General features: G+C 44.5%; 1 protein-coding gene across 3 annotated transcripts in view; it reads left to right on the forward strand.

Moving 5' to 3' along the window:
* The window catches only part of SESN2 (sestrin 2), a 47541-nt gene that overhangs the window by 21088 nt on the left and 6206 nt on the right, over positions 1–20247 (forward strand). Inside the window, exons 2-9 of one of the 3 annotated variants that reach the window (XM_087970699.1) lie at positions 721–786; positions 6580–6777; positions 7528–7710; positions 8514–8726; positions 10022–10172; positions 11195–11313; positions 11818–12008; positions 16191–16335. In XM_087970699.1, coding sequence (XP_087826825.1) covers positions 721–786; positions 6580–6777; positions 7528–7710; positions 8514–8726; positions 10022–10172; positions 11195–11313; positions 11818–12008; positions 16191–16335 — 1266 coding nt within the window. The remainder of the gene's footprint in view (positions 1–720; positions 787–6579; positions 6778–7527; positions 7711–8513; positions 8727–10021; positions 10173–11194; positions 11314–11817; positions 12009–16190; positions 16336–20247) is intronic. The other 2 variants (XM_087970700.1, XM_087970701.1) reach the window with 2 other exon arrangements.

The raw sequence follows: 20247 nt of genomic DNA on the forward strand, positions 1-20247 counted from the left end.
AAGTCCACAAGTCTTAAAGTTGCCAAGGTTGGACACCCCTGGTCTAATAGCCTGGAGGGTGTGTTTTTTTTTATTTTATTTTCCCCTTTCCTTTTCTTTTGGCACTGTCAGCTCTGTGAAATAAGAAAGGGAAACTGGGTTAAAAACCTCCAGCTTCTGCAGAAGAGGGCTGGGGAGGGGAGAAGTGCAATGATCAGCATCTCCGGCTGATGTAAGCCTGAACTCCATTGCATAGCAAGGAAGTCTCACCCAGAAGCGAGGAACTCTGGTCCTTGGTGGTGGCGGTGGAGATTAAGGCAGCAGAGGTCGTGTTGGAGCTTGTGATTTGGGGCCTTGGTCCTCGGCCTCACTGCCCGCCCTGCCGCGCACCTGGCTGCATCTTCAGTGGGTCTTCCTGCTGGGCTAACGAGTTTGGGCAGGTGCCTCTGATACAATTCCTGAAGCGGTCCCATCAGGGGAGGAGGGCAGGGAACAATTTATTAGTGGTGGTTTGTTGTTTTTTTCCCTGAGAAAATGGGTACAAGGTTCGGTGTGCGCCTCTCTGCTCCCCCCACCCCCGCCCTTTGGCCTTGTGGCTTGGTCTTCCTCCTCCCATCGGATCCCGCTGTTTGATCCTGTGTCGAGAGTGCAGGGTGGGGAGCTTCCCCTTTGAAGCCTTGAGGACAACAGGGGTGTGTTCAGGATGGGAGTGTCTTGTAACATCCTTTCTTTTATTCCCAGGATAGAGGGATAAAAATCCCCCAGCAGCTGGGAAGAGGCCCCAGTTCTTTCATCCCAGTGGAAGAGGTAAGGGATAAAGCACGGTTTTCCTCTCCTCTCCGTCTCTCTCCCTCTCCTCCTCCTCTTCCCTGTCCCTTCTTTCCTCTCTTCTCCCCCTCCTCTTCCCTCCTCCCTCTCCTCCCCTCCTCTCTCTCTCCTGCCCTCTCCCTCTCTCCTCTCCCTCTCTTCCCTCTCCCTCCTGCCCTTCCTCTCCCTCTCTGTTCCTTCTCTCTCTCCTCCTCTCCTCCCTCTCCCCTCTCCTCCCCTCTCCCCTCTCTTTCCCTCTTCCGTCTCCTCTCTCTGCCCTCTCCTCCTCCTCTTCCCTATTCCTCTCTCTCTCTTCCCTGTTCCTTCTCTCCTCTCTTCTCCTGCCTTCTGCCCTCTCTCTCCTCTTCCCTGTTCCTTCTCTCCTCTCTCCTGCCTTCTCCTCCCTCCCTCCTCTCCTCTCCCCTCTCTCTCTTCTTTCCCTCTTCCTCTCCTCTCCTGCCCTCTCCTCTCCCTCTCCCTGTTCCTTCTTTCCTCTCTCCTGCCTTCTCCTCTCTCTCTCTCTCTTCCCTCTCCCTTTCTCCTCCCTCTTCCCCTCTCCCTCTCTCTCTCTCTTCCCTCTTCCTCTCTCCTTCTCCTGCCTTCTCCCCTCTCCTCTCTTCTCTCTCTCTCTCTCCCCCCTCTCTCTCCTCTTCCTGTTCCCCTCTTCCTGCCTTCTCCTCCTCTCCTCCCCCCCCTCTCTTCTCCTCTCCGATTCCTCCTCCTCCCTCTCCTCTCCTCTTCCTGTTCCTTCTTTCCTCTCTCCTGCCTTCTCCTCTCTCTCCCTCTCCCCTCCCTCTCTTCTTTTCCCTCTCCGTCTCTCCTCTCTCCTTCTCTCTCCCTCTGTTTCTTCTCTCTTGCCTTCTCCTCCTCTCCTCTCTCCTCTCCTCTCCCACTTCTTCTCTTTCCCTCTTCCTCTCTCCTTCCTCCTGCTCTCTCCCGCTCTCTCTCCCTCTCTCTCTTGTCCCTCCCTTCCTTTCTCCCCTTCACCCTCTTCTCCCGCTCCTCAGCCTGGATGCCAGATTAATCTCTTCTAAGGCACACCTATGCCGTGTTACTTTGCTTGACCAAGCAGAGGTTGGATGTGTGTGTGTGTGGGGGGGGTGCAATTGGAGGAAAAGGTGGATTCTCCCTTGCTTGGAAGGTGTGGGCTTTGCATTCAATAAGAGCTGCAACAAAATGTTGCAGGTTCTTTCCTGCTGTTCAAAGTCCAGCCATGTCCTTCTCTTGGAGACTACAAACCACTCGGGGGAAAAAAGCATCCCTTTTGGTTGTTCTGCGGTCTCACTCGTGCATCACACTAAAGCACAACTTGTATAGCTGTAGTTTGCAGAATAAACTCCAGTTTACGGCGCGATACAAAGAGAGCATCTAGATTCACACACTACCCTAAGTCATGATGTGCTTAGTCGTGGGTTATTGACAGTGAAGGAGGAGATCTGTCTTAGACTAGGTTAGCCAACCTCAGGAGGAGTTTGGTGGCATGTTTTCTGACCAACAGATTTATTCAAAGGCATCGGCGTTCTTGAACTAACTGCCACTCGTTTGATCAAAAGCAGATAATGGTTGAATCAATGTAGGCTTTAAATTGGAAAGTGCTGGGAAGGAGGGGAGACAGGTGAGGACCGGATTCCGTGTTTCTCCTGAGGGAGTGTTGGTTAACCAAGGGCTGGGTAAACTCAACTAGGGTGTTGGGCATTTAGAATTAGCTGTTCTGTCCAGTTCCCTGCAAATCTGTTTGCTCTCCATCACCGAAGTGCTTTGGGGAGTGCCCCTCTTCCGAAGTCCTTGAGTCCAGGCCAGCAAACAGAAACTCCCTTTTAAAAGGAAGGGTGAATGGCCAAGGCAGTGGGGTTTGCTTTGCTTCCCTCCCTCCCTTCTGTGAACCCGTGCCAATGTTGCAAGAAAGCTGCAGGCTGGGCACCGTTGGGAAGTGTTAATTCGCCAGTAAGCCAGGCATCTCGCAACATAGGATACATGTGGTGTTTACTTATTGCAGCAGCTACGACCTTGGCTTCCTCATTATTTTTTTGGCTTGCCTGATGAGAGAGAGAGGTGATAGCATTGCCCCGGGGGTGTCGTCATCTCCGTATTTATCAAAATGACCTTCCCTCCCTGTGTGCACAAACAACTTATCAGAAAGCCAGCCATGACTGCTTTTCCTCCTGGCTGGCTGGCTGGCTAGCTGGCTGGCTAGCTATCCTGCCTCCTCTCCCCGGTTGCTGGATGCCAGGGCTCCTTCCCTTCCCAACTCAGAGGACTTTCTCCTCCAGTGGAATGGCTCCGTGGGTTTTCCCCTCTGCCTGCAGCTGGCCCTCTCCCTCCCTCCCACCCGGCTGGTGCATGGCCAGCGCCTCTGACTCCTTTCCTGCTGAATTCATGGCTCTCGGCTGGAGAGTGTGTGTTCCTGGACAGCTTCTTGCAATGCTAGTTGCAGAGAATTCGGGCTTTTTTTGGGCGGGGTGGGAGAGATTTGCTGTAACTAGCCGGAGTTTGGGACACCCCTGCCCCTTCCCATAGTTTTATTTTGCAGACTGGGACTGAGCATACAGCAGAGGGCTAAGCATTTGTGTTGTAAAAAGGGAATGGTTAACTTCTTTTAATTGGTGTTTTTTTTTCAATCCGTCCTTTATTATTATTATTATTATAATTTTTGATAAATAACTCAAATTAGTGACCATGGCTAAATACTCCTTCTGCCTCCTATTTTTCTCACCATAACAACCCGGAGAGAGAGATTGCCCCAAAATCACCCAGCCCAAAGCGGGATTAGAGTTTACAGATTAACAGAGTTGGAAGGGACCTTGTAGGTCATATAGTCTAACCCCCCGCCCAAGCAGACTCTGCACCATTTTTGGCAGATGGTAGTCCAGTCTTTTCTTGAAAACTTCAAACTCACAGTCTCCTGGTGATTGGCCCAAAATCACCCTAGCTGGCATCAGGCCTAAGGCAAGACTAGAACTCATAGTCTGCTGGTGGTTGGCCCAAAATCACCCTAGATGACGTCATGCCTAAGGCGGGACTAGAACTCACAGTCTCCTGGTGATTGGCCCAAAATCACCCTAGCTGGTGTCATGCCTAAGGCAAGACTAGAACTCGCGGTTTGCTGGTGGTTGGCCCAAAATCACCCTAGATGATGTAATGCCTAAGGCGGGACTAGAACTCACAGTCTCCTGGTGATTGGCCCAAAATCACCCTAGATGACGTCATGCCTAAGGCGGGACTAAAACTCACAGTCTCCTGGTGATTGGCCCAAAGTCCCCCTAGCTGACGTCATGCCTAAGGCGGGACTAGAACTCACAGTCTCCTCGTTTCCAGCCTTTACCACTAGACCAAACTGGAGGTCTCTTTTTGGTTCTCTCCCTGTTCTTATAAGTTTTTTTAAACGATGTTCGCCCAAAGGGAGTGGGCCAACAGCTGATCTCCCGCCTGATTTCTAGGCAACTGGCATAAGATCAGCAAGCATTTCTGACATCCATATGATTTTTCATGGCAGGAACGAAGTAACTTGTCTTGAAATTAAGCAAGCTCAGAAGGGGGCCACGTGGCCAGAATTAGCCTTTGAAACATCATCTTTCTGCACCAATCAACCTTGACACCTAAACGGACATTCCTAGGTTCCGCATGTTGAGTGTGTGGTCCAGTGGTGGTATTCAGCCGGTTTGCACCGGATTGGGTCAACTGGTAGCAAGGATTTGGCGTGGGTCACCGAACCAGTCGTAAGTTTTGGCTGGCCACGCTCCCAACCCGGTCGCCCGGTCACCGCCGGTTCGCTTGCCCCACCCAGCTGATGCTCACTCACCCCGCCCACCTGACGCTGGCCCCTTAAGGCATTTCTTTCTCTTTTCCCCTCCCCACAATCAGCTGTTTATATGATCAGCTGTGCCGGGATTCACCTTGCTGAGGCCTAGGAAGGCAAAAAATGGAGGGAGGGGCTCAGCCTTCCCCCTCCATTTTTTGCCTTCCTGAGCCTCAGAGGAGCCTTCTGGGAGCAAAAACGCCCCCCCAAAGGCTCTCTGAGGTCAGGAAGGTCCCAAAAATGGGCAGGGGGTAACTGAAAAAAAGCCACGCCCCCCAGTCACATGGCCACGCCCAACCACGCTCACCAAGCCACGCCTAAAGAACTGGTAGTAAAAAAAATTCAATCCCACCACTGGTGTGATCCTTTGCACAGGGCTTCAGCGGCTGGATATTGGTGTTTTGGAAAGTAATCAAGGAAGATAATCTTGAACTCTGCCCATCCCTGCCTTTAGATCAGGGGTGTCCAACCTTGGCAACTTTAAGACTTGTGGACTTCAACTCCCAGAATTCCTCAGCCAGCTTCGCTGGCTGAGGAATTCTGGGAGTTGAAGTCCACAAGTCTTAAAGTTGCCAAGGTTGGACACCCCTGCTCTAGAGATTCTCAGTCATCCAGATCGTGGTTGTCCCAAAGCTGGCTGAGGAATTCTGGGAGTTGAAGTCCACAAGTCTTAAAGTTGCCAAGGTTGGACACCCCTGCCTTTAGATAGAAACAGCAGTGGCAAAACATGCCCTGTGGAGAGTGCTCCAAACAAGGTGGATTTAATTTTAAATTAATTACACCCACGTTCCAATCATTTCATGCGATTACTCCCAGGATATTTAATAACTTTTTCTTTTTTTTTTTTCTTTTACAATAAACAACGACAGCTTTTTAGTCATGACTTCAAAGGGGCTCTGGGCAGCTCTTGACTGGCCATTCATGCGTGAAAAGGACTGGATAGAGAGCTTGTTTTTCAAAGCAGGAAGAAGGAAGAACAATTTCAGAGTCAGGCTAATCTTGGAACTGTTGACTGGCATCCCGTTTTTTTGTGTTTTTTTTTGTAAATAGCTGAGAGGCTATGGAAAGCTAGGGCTGCAGATAGATCAAATTCAGTTTGCAGATCTTTCCAAATAAAAACCTTCTTCTCCTGTTTTTTCTCCCCACCCCACCCTTCTCCGCTAATGTTTTATTTCTTCAACTTCAGTTTGATTGCTATTGTTAGATAATTAGGAATAAGGAAAATGGCTAATGATCCGAGAGAAATTCCTGCAGCCTGCTTTGCCTTGCATTCAGCCTAAATTGAATATATTTATGGTGAATTGATTTACTTTATTAAATATATTAGAATTAGAAATAGAATTCTTTATTGGCCAAGTGTGATTGGACACACAAGGAATTTGTCTTGGTGCAAATGCTCTCAGCATACATAAAAACATTTGTCAAGTCAAGAATCATTAGGTGCAACACTTAATAATAGTCATAGCAATCAAATCATACTAGGAAACAGTCAGTATAAATCGTAAGGATGCAAGCAACAAAGTTACAGTCATACAGTCACAAGTGGGAGGGGATGGGTGATAAGGAGTGATGAGAAGATTAATAGTAATCAATATTATATATTAACCGATCGGGCAAATCTCTGTTGTACCTAGTCTTTGAAAGGTGGTTTATAATAACGGGCAAGTCCCTACATTGGACAAGTTTTCTTGACAAGATTTCAGGAGGGACGAGTGTGTGAGATTTGTTGCCCAGCTAGTTTTGTGCCTAAGGCAGGACTAGAACTCATAATCTCCCGGATTGTACATCTAGTGCCTTAATCACTACACCAAACTGTCCCTCATTGTTTTCTGCCTTTCCCCCATTTGAGCTAGCAAAATTCATCCCAAGGGATTTTTGGGCAAGCCAACTATTTTCCTCTCATCCTCCTCCAGTAGTAGAGATTATGATGATGTTCTACCTTGCAGCCCCCCCTCCTTTTTTTTTTTTTTTACAAACTTGCTTTCTCCTTATTGTAGATCCTACAAGAAGGAGTGGAAAGCGCCCAGCGACGGCTCTTCATAGAAGCCTTTGTTTCAACGGGCAAAGTGGATAACATTACCATGGTGATGGGACTACATCCAGAATACCTGACGAGCTTCTGGAAGACTCAGTACCTCTTGTTGAGGATGGATGGGCCACTGCCGTATCACAAGCGCCACTACATCGCTATCATGGTGAGTGGGCGAGCACCGCAGGGACCATGATTCAAAGCCCCAGCAGGCAGAGACATGCAGCTCCATGGGAAACTGGGCAAATGATAGTCTCAGCCCAACTCTCCTTTACTGGGTGGTTATTGTGAATAGAACTGCTGTCCTTGTTTCACCTCCATGAATATCAGGTGTGAAGAATCAGGACCATACTTTTAAATTGCAGTTATTGCTCAATGCTATAGATCTAGTCAAGTAAGGTTCAGTGCTACATTGGCACCAGATAAGGGTCAGTGGAATTCAGGAGGGCTTGGACTTACATCATTTGTGGCAACGTAATGATTCTAGACTGATGACTCGCTTAACTCAGCCGACCTAGCTCTGTCTGCTCTTTTGCTACAATAAGTGCCATGCTGGATGGAGAATTCTCGGAACTGAAGTCCACCCATCCAAGTTGCCAAGGTGGAGAAACATTGCTAGGACTAAAATTAGAATTAGAACTTAAAAAATAGACCATCATTTTGATTCCCTGCTGTTGCTGTAGGTAGCAGCCCCCTGGATGGATCAAAGTCAGTCTTGATATAAAGTGGATTCCTAGACATCTCTCTCTCCTTCTGGAAATTACATCTTGCCCACATGGGAATGTGAAAAGTAACAGGCCTTTATCAGCCTCTGATACTGTGCTGGTCCTGGACTTGGGCATACCTTGTACCTCTGCATTAGATCCTTGCAGTTTGCCCTTGAGAGTTCCTTTACAAGATTTTCCTTTTATTTCAGGCAGCTGCCAGGCATCACTGTTCCTACCTGGTTGGCTTCCACATGGGGGAGTTTCTCCAGGTAGGAGGGGACCCAGCCTGGCTGCGAGGTTTGCAGTATGCCCCGCAGAAACTCAGGAACCTGAATGAAATCAACAAGATCCTGGCTCACCGGCCTTGGTTGATCACCAAGGAGCACATTGAGGTGAGTGCCGAACTTGGTGGAAAGTGAGTTGGATCAAACCATCTTGGAACTATTTTTGTTTCCTTCAGTTGAAAGAAGGCAAACATTTCATTTTCCTCTCGCCTTTTGTAAAACCAGTTTGTCCGGCACGCACAGCGGCTTGGTTCTTTCCACACAAAGCCATAAACTATGATTTACAGTCCATAATGCCTGGGTTCATGTGACCTACTAAGACAAAACCAACTAAACTAAATTATAGCATTGCACAAGGAAAGAGACATCTCAATACTTGGTGTGCCTTCGATTCTGGTTGAATCAAACCCTTTGGGGGAATTTCCTTGGTCCATTTTACTTTTGTAGATGGCTTTGTATCTTCCCTAATGAGATAAATAATGATTTTGGGGTACTATGTTGTCTGGGGAATTCTGAGAGTTGAAGTCCACAAGCCTTAAAGTTGCCACGGTTGGACACTCCTCCTTTAGAGGAAAGCTATCGTCTTCTCCTTAAATACAGAATAACTGAGTTAAAAGGGACCATGGAGATGTTGTAGTCCAACCCCCCCTGCTCAGGCAGGAAACCATTTCAGACAAATGGCTGTCCAATCTCTTCTTGAAAACCTCCAATGTTGGAGCACCCTCAACTTCTGGAGGCAAGTCGTTCCACTGATTTATTATTCTAACTATCAGGAAATTTCTCCTTAGTTCTAAGTTGCTTCTTTCCTTGATTAATTTCCACTCATTGCTTCTTGTCCTGCCTTCAGGTGCTTTGGAGAATATATCAACTTGAGGCAGAGAGCCGAGAGATTTTTGTATTGTTTCTTCCAGGCCCTGCTAAAAACTGGGGAAAACAGCTGGTCTCTAGCCGAACTCATCCAGGCCTTGGTCCTGCTGACACACTACCACTCGCTCGCCTCCTTCGTGTTCGGCTGCGGCATCAACCCAGAGCTTGACCAGGAAACTGGGCATGTCTTCCGACCACCTTCGCCACGCAGCTGCGACAGCAGCCCTAGCTCGGAAGATGGGACAAACAGTTCCAGTGTAAGCCCATTATGGGGAGGTGGATCCTTGTTATTATTATTATTTTTAAAGCATTTTGGGAGCTCTTAAAGTTGGAAAAAAACTGGCCCCAAAGTGGGTGGGCTCCGGTAGGCACAGGGGCCAGCCACAACAACTTGCGAGGTAGGCAGTTGCAATACCTTTGCCTGAGAATCCCAACGAAGCGACTGGACTTTCTGGTTTTTCTTTGAAGAAGTTTTGCTTCTCATCCAAGAAGCTTCTTCAGCTCTCTTCAGTAGAATTGAAGAAGCTTCTTGGATGGGAAGTGAAACGTCTTCAAAGAAAAACCAGAAAGTCCAGTCGCCTCCTGAAAAAATTACCTTTGGGACAACCACGATCTGGATGACTGAGAATCTCTGGACTTTTTGCCTGGGAAGTTAGACAACACAGATAATCCTTGACTTACATCCATTCATTTAGCAACCGTTCTAAGTTACAACAGCACTGGAAAACAGTGACTTAAGACCTGTCCTCAGACTTACAACCCATTGCAGCATCTCCCACGGTCATGTGATCACACTTCGAGGGCTTGGTAACTGGCATGTATTTTTTGATAGTTGCAAGCATACCAGGGTCGTTTAGGTGGACCTTACGATTATTGTTTGTAATCTTCACAACATGCTTCTGGCAAGCAAAGACAATTTAATGATCACATGGTTCACTTAACAACTGCAGTGACTGTCTAGAGTCTTTTTAAAAACATCCAGTGATGGAGCACCCACAACTTCTGGTGTCAAGCAGTTCCACTGGCTAATTGTCTTCACTGTTAGGAAGTTTCTCCTTAATTTCAGGTTACTTCTCTCTGATTAGTCTCCATCCATTGTTTCTTGTCTTTCCCTCTGGTGCTTTGGAGACTAATTTGACCCCCTCTTCTTTGTGTCAGCCCCTCAAATCCTGGAATACTGCTATCATGTCACCCCTAATTCTCCTTTTCTTTAGACTAGCCAGACCCAAACCCTGCAGCCGTTCTTCCTATGTTCTAGTCTACAGGCCTTTGATCATCTTAGTTGCTCTTCTCTGAACTTTTTCCAAAGTCCCAACATTTTTTTTTTTGTAGTATGGCGATTCAAAATCAGTTGCGGTATTCCAGGTGTGGTCTTAGTAGGGTTGGCTTGGTTCCCAGCTACTCATCCCCACCAGGGTTTCAGCAGTGGTTAGAAGAGTTCACCAGATAGCAAAGGTAGAGCACAGTAACGCAATGCAGCGCTGCAGAATTGTGAAGTAAGGCTGGTGGATTCCTGCCTGAAATGATCCTCCCTCGTCTCACTTTTTCTCAGAGCAATGATGCCATGGAGGATGTGGAGATGCTGATGGAGAGGATGAAACTGCTGCAGGAGTGCCAGCTGGAGGAGGAAGGTGTCACCCAGGAAGAGATGGCGACTCATTTTGAGATGGAAAAGAGAGAGAGCCTACTTGTGACTCCCTCAGGTGAGGCAGGGCCACATCTGAAGGGAAGTGAGACTTCCACCCATTCAGACGTTGAGTCAAACAACCTGGTGGAGAAGGGCTTGGAGATTTGGAATCTTTCAGTCTGCAAGCTTCATCCAACCCATCAAAAATCCAACCAGACCTTTTGATGTATGAACCGTGGTGGCGCAGCTGGTAGAGTGCAGTATTGCAGGCTAATTCTGCCCACTGCCAGCAGTTCAATCCTGATCGGCTCAAGGTTGACTCTGCCTTCCATCTTTCCGAGGTCGGTAAAATGAGGACCCAGGTTGTTGGGGGCAATAGGCTGACTCTGTCAGGGACGCAGTGGCTCAGTGGCTAAGACGCTGAGCTTGTCGATCAGAAAGGTTGGCAGTTCGGCGGTTCGAATCCCTAGCGCTGCGTAACGGAGTGAGCTCCCGTTATTTGTCCTAGCTTCTGCCAACCTAGCAGTTCGAAAGCACGTAAAAACTGTAAATAGAAAAATAGGGACCCCTTTGGTGGGAAGGGAACAGCGTTCCGTGCGCCTTCGGCGTTTAGTCATGCCGGCCACTTGACCACGGAGACGTCTTTGGACAGCGCTGGCTCTTCGGCTTTGTAACGGAGATAAGCAGCACCCCCTAGAGATGGAAACAACTAGCACTTATGTGCGAGGGGAACCTTTACCTTTACCTATGCTGACTCTGTAAACTAGCATCCCCCAACCAGGGATTGCTTCCATGGAGAGGGGTTTTTCCGTGGGGGCATAGTCTTTTGTGCTGCCTGCATCCCATGGGTAGGGCTTTCCTTGTTTGTGTGGCCCGGTTTCATGGCCTGGGGGGGGGGGTTAGAGACCCTTGCTGTAAACCACTTAGAGAGGGCTGTAAAGTACTATGAAGCAGTATTTATTTTATTTATTTATTTAATTTTTATTGCCGCCTATTCGCCCATGGTATATAAGTCTTAAAGGGCTATTGCTAATGCTAAGTGCTTTTGATCGCATCACATCATGGTTTACGTGTGTTTGTTTTGGTTCCTATCTCCAGCAGACATTGCTGAACACTCCCTGCCGCCCAAAGTCCTCTGCTTTGTGGAGGATCCAGAGTTTGGCTACAAGGATTTTACCAGGAGAGGAGAGCAGACACCTCCCACTTTCCGAGCCCAGGTACCATGAGTCAGTCATGCTTTGGATGCATGCTTATCCCCATCAACAGAATGTCAAAAATCCCACGGCACATGCTAATCAAAAGGCGAATCATTCGGGGCATGGCTTAATGAAGGTGTTCTGTAAATCCACCCTTTGGCTGTATGAACTACAGTTCATAATTTAATACTGGATGCAATCCAGGTTATAAATGGCCCAGGACGATCGTTTGTGCATTGATTTATGGCAGGGGTCTTCAAACTTGACAGCTTTAAGTCTTGTTGACTTCAACTCCCAGCATTCCTCCTCCAATCATGTTAGCTCAGGAATTCTGGGAGTTGAAGTCCACAAGTCTTAAAACTTGCCAAGTTTGAAGACCCTTGCATTATGGTTTAGCTTTCAATATGAACCCAGCTGTAGTGACTTCCAGGATGGCACTGGCTTGAAGGTGACGTCACCTTTATTGTAAAACTAACCCTGGTTTGGTGCAGATTGTAGATCCAACCTGTATTTTACCTTCCACAGGACTATACGTGGGAAGATCATGGTTACTCGCTTATCAACCGGTTGTATCCTGATGTGGGACAACTCTTGGATGAGAAATTCCAAGTGGTGTACAATCTGACCTACAACACCATAGCTATGCACAGTGGGGTGGACACATCCATGCTTCGGAGGGCTATCTGGAATTACGTCCACTGTGTCTTTGGCATTAGGTAGGTTGCTTCCATCCCTCCTGCAATTCTTTTTCTTCACATCTGCCAGATTTGAGTAAACGGTGCCCAGATTTTTCCTTCTGCCTTGCTTTTGGCATGAACCAAATTACCAATGTGCATCCTTTTTTCTAACTGGCTGATTAATCATTGGAAAAAAGGGGGAAAAAACTCCCAGTTACAGGTGGTTCTTGACTTACAACCACAACGGAAGCCCAAAATTTCTGTTCCTAAGCGAGACGTTTGTTAAGCGAGTTTTGCCTCCTTTTACACCAGGGGTCTTCAAACTTGACAGCTTTAAGACTTATGAACTTCAACTCCCAGAATTCCTCCTCCAGTTATGTTAGCTCAGGAATTCTGGGAGTTGAAGTCCACAAGTCTTAAACTTGCCAAGTTTGAGCACCCTTGCTTTACAACCTATCTTGCCACAATCGTTAAGCAAATCGCTGCACTTGTTAAGTTAGGTTGTTAAGTGAATCTGGCTTCCCCGTTGACTTTGTTTTGTCAGAAGGGATCCAGGACACTGCAACCATCATAAATACGAGTCCGGGCCAAGTGTCTGAATTTTGATCACATGAAGGAGGGGAGGGGCTGCAACCGTTATTAAGTGTGGAAGATGGTCATAAATCACTTCTTTCAGGGCTGTTGTAACTGCGAATGGTCACTAAACAAACTCCTGCATGTCAAGAACTATCTGTAGTGAAGGTGCTTTGTCTACAGTGGCAAGCCATGATGACCAGCCATAGGAGTTTGGGCCAGTGGTGGAATTCATTTTCTTTTACTACAGGTTCTGTGGCCGTGACTTGGTGGGTGTGGCAGGGGAAGGACACTGTAAAATCCCCATTCCCTCCCCACCCCACTAACCTGCTTTCCAGCTCTGTTCTCCTGTGCAGGACAACCAAAGAAGACCCAGCCAATCAGCTGGGACTCTGGAGGCGGAGAATAGGTGGGGGCAGGGCCAGTCAGAGGCGGGATTTGCTGGTTCTCCAAACTACTCAAAATGCCCGCTCCTGGTTCTCCAGAACTGGTCAGAACCTGCTGAATACCACCTCTGGTTTGGGCCTACTTTATAGTTTCCCTTCTCTTCTCCTCTGATCTGCACAGCTAGCTACTTTCTGGTTTTATATCAGGGGTCTCCAACCTTGGCAACTTTAAGACTTGTGGACTTCAACTCCCAGAATTCCTCAGCCAGGAGCTGAAGTCCACAAGTCTTAAAGTTGCCAAGGTTGGAGACCCCTGATTTAAATCATGCTGGTTCAGCCATCCTAGCTGAGCTATTGTTTGCCAGCACATACAAAGCAGGAGAAGGTTTGCTTCTAAGCGGGGAGTAACCGAACAAGCCGAGGGCGCCAGAGAGAGAGAGATGGAGGCTGTGAGTCCAAAGTTCAGTGTATAATTCAAAGCCATGACCTGGCACTGCAGGTGAACGAGCGACTGAGCATCCTTGTCCTGTCCAACGAATGGCCTGAGGTAAAACAAGTTGTGTGCGGTTTGGCCAGGTGACTGGAGGATGGCTGGCTATGCAGGGACAGCAACCATTGGGGTGACTAAAGGACATGAATCATCTAATTTACAAGAGATAGGAAATAACGCATGCTCAAAGCATGAGGGTAAACTTGTTGTTCTTGACTGTGTGTAAACTGAGGAAACCCTTTACAGCAAGGACCGGATTTCACACAGTCTCTTCCATTTTTTTTTTAATTGCTTCAGAAGGCTTTCAAGATCAGCCAGCCAAAAATGCAATGACAAAACCCTGATTTGGGGGTCGTTATTTTCTTCTGAATTCAAACCTTTGCTAGTTTTAATGAGTCTGTTTCTCTAAGGAAGTAAAAATTCAACCTCACCCATCCCATTGATATCTTTGCCCTAAGGTTATATAGTTCCTTAGATTATCTTAATTTTTCTTTTTCAATTTTAAAACACACACACACACACACACACACACACACACACACGCCACTATTAGCTACCAAACCCTCCCCCAATAATACCAAACAAAAAACAAACCCTTCCTCCCCTCCACAAGCCCATTTCCCTGGCCTTAAAGAAAGGAAGAGGGACGATGCAAATGTTGGCTTGCTGAGATTCAATCGGAGACAATTTCGCCATGCAAATTCTCCTGACCACCCGCTTTGCATGGAAAAGCTCCCAGTTCAAGCTCTGGCACTGTAAAAAAAAAAATTCAAAGAAAAAAAATCTTGGCAAGAGCTACTTTATCTTTAAAATAGAACTGGCCGAGGCAACTTGCAGCTCTAGGGCTCTTGAACTAGATCCCTGGATTACTTTCAGAAATCCTCTGCCAGCCATTTTTTTCCATGCTTCCTGCGTGAGGAGATAAATAAGAAAAATGATTCAGAAAATGGAGAGAGAAAAATGGAGGTGTAAATATAGTTAAAAAAAAAAAAAAGAGTGGTATTATTACTGGTTTAGATTTGACTTTGTGTTGCTCTCAGTTGACCATTTCCAAGGAAGGCAGTACAGGTACTCCTCGGTTCATTTAGTGACTGTTCAAAGTTACAACCATTTTTTTTTTGCTGTGATTGTTAAATGAATCCCTGCATTTGTTAAGTGAATAATTCAGTCATTAAGCAACTCCATCTTCCTTCATTGTCTTTGCTTGTCAGAAACTGGCTGGGAAGATCACAGATGGTGGTCTCACATATTGCAACCATCATGAAGACATGTCCAAATTTTGATCATGTGACAGTGAGGATGCTGCTATATTCATAAAACGCAACAACTGGCCATAAGTCTCTTTTTCCCGCCCCACCCCAAAGTTTTATTAAGTAAATTATTAAAAACGTTGGACGTGGTGTAATCATCCCGGCAATTCTGTTTGTCATACATACTATGGCATAGAGTACATATTTTATATACATTTATACATCTATACATTTATACAATATTTTCCAAGTCTAATCATCCGTTCTGCCAACCCTATTCTCTTTTGATTCTAGATCCTTCCTTTTTTCCCATCATTGATAGAATTTATCCCATACTTTATAGTATTCCATCTCGTCTTTATCTTCCATTTCCAAGGTTAGTTTGTCCATCTCAGCACATGTCCATATCTTTTTTATTACATCATTTTCATCGGGAATATTTTTATCTCTCTACTTTTGAGCAAAGATTAACCTTGCTGCCGTAATCACATCTATTATTAAATAGATCTCCTCTTTCTTGTATTTTTCTGTTATAATTCGAAGTAGGAAAAATTCTGGTTTATATTCCGCTCTATGCCTTAGCATCTCCTCAAGCCACCTCTGGATTCTCTGCCAAAACTCCCAAGTTTTTCTACATTTCCACCATACGTGGTAATATGATCCATATTCTTTGGTGCATTTCCAGCAGTTGGGTGATATATTTTGGTACATTTTGGACAATTTTGCTGAAGGAAGATGCCACCTATAAAACATTTTATACAGGTTTTCCTTATATGATATGGCCAATGTTATTTTTTTGTTTCTCTCCCATAAAGTTTTCCAATTGTCCAAATTGATACCATGCCAATTTTTTTTGCCCATGCCAACATCGTTTCTTTTACCTGTTCTTCCTCCAGCTTATAACCCAGTAAGCATCTATAGATTTTTCTTATCAGTTTATCCTCTGATCCAAGTAATATTTAATCCAATATCGTAGGCTGTCTACTAATCCCCCATTCTTTCATATCTTGTCCATATCTTGATTGGATAAGTCTCTTTTTTCAATGCCATTATAATTTTAAATGGTCGCTAAATAGCATTTAACACTTATATACAGCTTCACAGTGCTTTACAGCCCTCTGCAGATGGTTTGCAGAGTCAGCCTATGGCCCCCAACAATCTGGGTCCTCATTTTACTGACCTCAGAAGGATGGAAAGCTGAGTCAACCTGGTCAGGATCGAACTTCTGGCAATGGGCAGAGTTAGCCTGCAATATTGCATTCTGACCACTGCACCACCATGGCTCTTGAAATAGTTATAAGTCAAGGACTACCTGTACTCAACATTAAATGATCCCTGATTGCTGATTTAGGATTCTGATGCCCACTCAGCCTTCCCTAACATGAAGGCAACAAGCTGCATCTCCCACGATATAATTGTTTTGCCATTATAGCCCATCATATCTAAAAAGTATTTGGGGTGCGGAAAGTTGATCATCTGGATTGGCCAATATATTATAACGCCCATATGTGGTTTCTTGTAGGTATGATGACTATGATTACAGGGAAGTGAACCAGCTTTTGGAACGTAGCTTGAAAATCTACATCAAAACTGTGGCCTGCTACCCGGAAAAAACCACTAAAAGAATGTACACTCATTTCTGGAGACACTTCAAACATTCGGAAAAGGTAAAGCAAGTTCTACTGGGTTATGGGTTGTTTGGCTTCCATACCTTAATCACTGATTGACCAACGTTAGGGTTGCATGTCACATTTAGTGAGAATATGTTTCCTTTGGTTTTGGCTTAGCCTGTCAATGAACTCAGCCACTGCAGAATGTAGATCCCAATTTATGGTTTAGCACGATGTGTCTCGAACTTGACAACTTTAAGATGTGTGGATTTCGGGGTGCTCCAGCAGCGAGCACGGATCGAAACTGTTTCGGTCTGTCAGCGAAGGAAATGAAGCCGGAAGGCCGGCTGGTATCAGGGCTAAGCCACCCCGTAGAGGTGGTGAAGAGGGGGGAGACTGCCAGCAGGGTTGAGGAGAGCCGCATCTCTCCTCAGCTGGCCATTACTCCCTTTCCCGAAGGCGGTTGCAGTGGTGGTCAGAAATGGCTACCTCAAAGAAGAACTCGACCGGCAAAGAATGTGCAGGAGGAAGATAAGAAGAGAAAGTCTTGGTTGACCAGGTTAAACAGCAAAAGCAACAACGCAAGGTACCCTGGAATTTAAACTATAAAAAAAAAAATAACATTGTTCCCAAAGAAGATTTTGAAGCAGCGAAGGAGAGAGGGAAGGAAAAGAATTTAGTTGGTTTTTTTTTCTCTTCCCTTCCATGTACTGACAGCTAAGAGACTTAAGCAAGAACTTGAAAAAAATCCACTTTGACATCAACAGGCATTTTATGCTGAAAATAAAATGTCAAAGGGATAATAAAGATTTCTGGATACTTAAAAGCTTTTAAAAGCAGGAAAGGAGAGAAAAAGAATAAAAGGGCAGGATCTGGAAAAATGGAGGAGACTGCCTGGAACTAAAACCTCAACAAGATTTCTAAAAGATACATTTTAACTGAAACTTGGTAACAAAATAGTAGAACCCCAGGAAGAGAAAGTGGAAAAAAGAAGTAAGAAGAAACAGTTTGGGATTATTTGGATTACTTGGTGATCTCTGGATTTTTGGTTATTGCATTTAAATGACTAAAATCAATCGGGTGGTTGTTTAAAAGTGTTTAAAATGGCACCACTTTTAGAAGAACTGAAAGTGGAACTTAAAAAGTACAAAGAAGATGCACAAGAAGGAAGAGGTTCTTTTGGCTTTGTATTGTATGGAGATCTGGAACTATGACAAACAACAAGAAACACTTGCAGAACAAGAAGATTGAGACAAAGAAGAAGCCATCAAGTAACTTTATGTGGGGGGGGGAAGGAAAGGGGGAAAGAGAATGAAAAGTTTAAGATTTGAAAAAAAAGAAGAAGAATAGTTTGAAAAATAAGTATAATATAAGAAAGCAACAGAAGAGGGGATTACAGAAGAGAGAATTAGAAGTAGAGAGACAAGGGGGTAAAAAGGGGAGGGAGAAGAAGAGAGGGAAGAAGGAAAGGAAAAGAAGTTATAAAGGACAGAAACAAGATATAGAGAAACAGGGCAAAGGTATAAGAATTGAAAGTTATAAGCCTGTTTAGAGATAATGGGTGAAAACTTAATTGTAAAAGGGATTCTGCAAAGGTACATAAGATAGTATTGTTATATTACAAATAGAAATAATTTTTGAAAATATGCTTAAAATGATGGATAAAATATTTATCGTAATCTAGTGGAATGTTTGTTAATAAATAAATGAAATAAAGTGAATGAGAGAATTAAATTAGGAAAGGATGGGAACATTTTAATTATTATTAATGATTTATAAAATATAAGTGAAGAGAAATATGGAAAAAAATAATTATGGAAAGTTTATAAGTGTTCCCAAGGAAGTATGATATTTAATTGAAAAGAAAGGTTAAAGATGTTAAGATTTTAATGAATATTAATGATAGAATTGAATTGGAATGGAATGGGTGTTTTATTTACATATATATATAATCTTTTTTTAAGAATATAGTGTGTATTTTAAGAATGTACCAAGCAGAATTCGATTGGAAGTTATGTATTATATTGAATGTTATAATCTTAAAGGTATACATTGAAGCTTAAATAAGAGTTGAATGGATAAAATTAAAAGATATAAAAGTGTCATACTCCAATTAGTAACTACAGGAGAGAAAATTTGTTTAATGAGAAAAGATAATATGAAATTGAAACAGGACAGACAAAAGTATAAATATAATGATTTGAATTGAGATGAGATAATTAAAATAAAGCTGAGAAAATTAAAAGAGGGGGAAAATGTAAAACAGTAATAAGATATGGAATAGAACACAAAAATGAGCATGAAATTGAGTTTGGGTCTGTATGAAGAAGTGTAACCCAGGACCAAGCTATTTTCAAAAAAAGATGTTTTATTTGTATTATGTTCTTTTTGTGAAAACCCAAATAAAACTTTCAAAAAAAAAGATGTGTGGATTTAATGGCTGGCTGGGGAATTCTAGGAGTTGAGTCTACACACCTTAAAGTTGCCAAGTTTGAAAAACATTGGTCTAGTATGTTCTATGACTCCCATCCACGGTGAATTCAACAAGCAAACTGTGGTTTAACCAATGTAGGACACCATTCACTAAGAAATAGGAACTGGCCAATTTTCACCTAGTGAGCTTCATGGCTAAGATATGGGGACTTTGTTCCCTTTGGCTTCTGTTTGTTGTGTTAGCATTGCACCGTTTCTTTATAGCTATATTAAGGACATTCCTACATTAATGATATCATATTGACTCTTGCCAAGAGTTTTGATTTATGGATCGCAAAGGAGGCACAGAACAGGCCTTGTTTTGGAGAAAGAAAGGAAGAAAGGAAGGACTATTGGATCAGGAGGGTGGTATTTATATTAATTAACTAGCTCTATACCCGTACTTCACTACGAAACTATGTGATCGGGCTTAGTTTTGGGGGAGGAAAATAAGGGGGGGAAATTCTGCCTTTGCCTGCCAGCATCCATCAGTATGCATCTAGCTAGTGTCCTGTCAGTGTGTGAGAGAGTTGAGGGCTGTTTGGAAACTGAAACAGTATTTGCTGTGTGAGCAAGGAGACAGCAAGGAGCCTGGGCATGGCTTAGCTCAACTGTTCTGTACTAAAGCTGGTTGCTGCTGTGAAAGTAAAACGGAAACTCCTCTCCTCTGCTTGTGTTTTGCATTTGGAACAGATTTCTTTTCAGGTGGGGAGGGGGAGTAGAACTCCTTAGCATCAGAGCATGTTAATAATAATATACGAAATACTGATGGTGTGTTGGTCATTTAGAAAAATCCTTTCTTAGTGAGTACCTAGAAGCCAAGAGGAACATATGTGCCAAATTTCAAGTTTGTAGGCTTTACGGTTCTGGAGATTTTGTGTATGATGCATGAGTGGTATTTCACTTTTATATATATAGATTACCTTCTTCCTAATTAACCACAACAATATTCTGGATTTCTACTGGGCTGTGAGCAAAAGATCCCAATTTCTCAGAAGGGCATGATTTTCTGCTTCCACGATTTTTGGCTCTGTTGGGACAGGAAGCAGATAACAACTGAAGTATAAGCCTCACATACACAAAGCAGCAACCCCCCGAAAAAAAGTGGCTTTAAACTTCACCTGCAAACCCTGGAAAATAAACACCTGCACCCCACCCATTAAGTTGCGTCATCAACCTGGCCCAGGGTGAGCTTTGAGTTCCTCCCAGGTGTTAAGGGTGCAAATTCTCAACTGCCAAAATTTTGCTTACCTGTGCCTTAGGGACATTTGCGAGTTAGAAATGGAGCTGCACAATACTCAGCTGTAATCTTGAAAAAGGAAGGGAAACAAGAACCAAACAAGGGACACACTAAGTACAGAGGTGGTAGTGGATCCTTTTGACATCTAAGTATTAGTAGTGGATCCCTTTGTGTGGGTGGATTCACCGGCTGAAGGAGAGGGGGTCCCTCTAGGGCAGGGGTGTCAAACTGGATTTCTTTGAGGGCTGGATCAGCAT

This window comes from Notechis scutatus, chromosome 8 (assembly GCF_049901735.1).
Source record: "Notechis scutatus isolate UNSWTSFEM ecotype Mainland chromosome 8, rNotScu1.2, whole genome shotgun sequence".
Lineage (NCBI taxonomy): Eukaryota > Metazoa > Chordata > Lepidosauria > Squamata > Elapidae > Notechis > Notechis scutatus.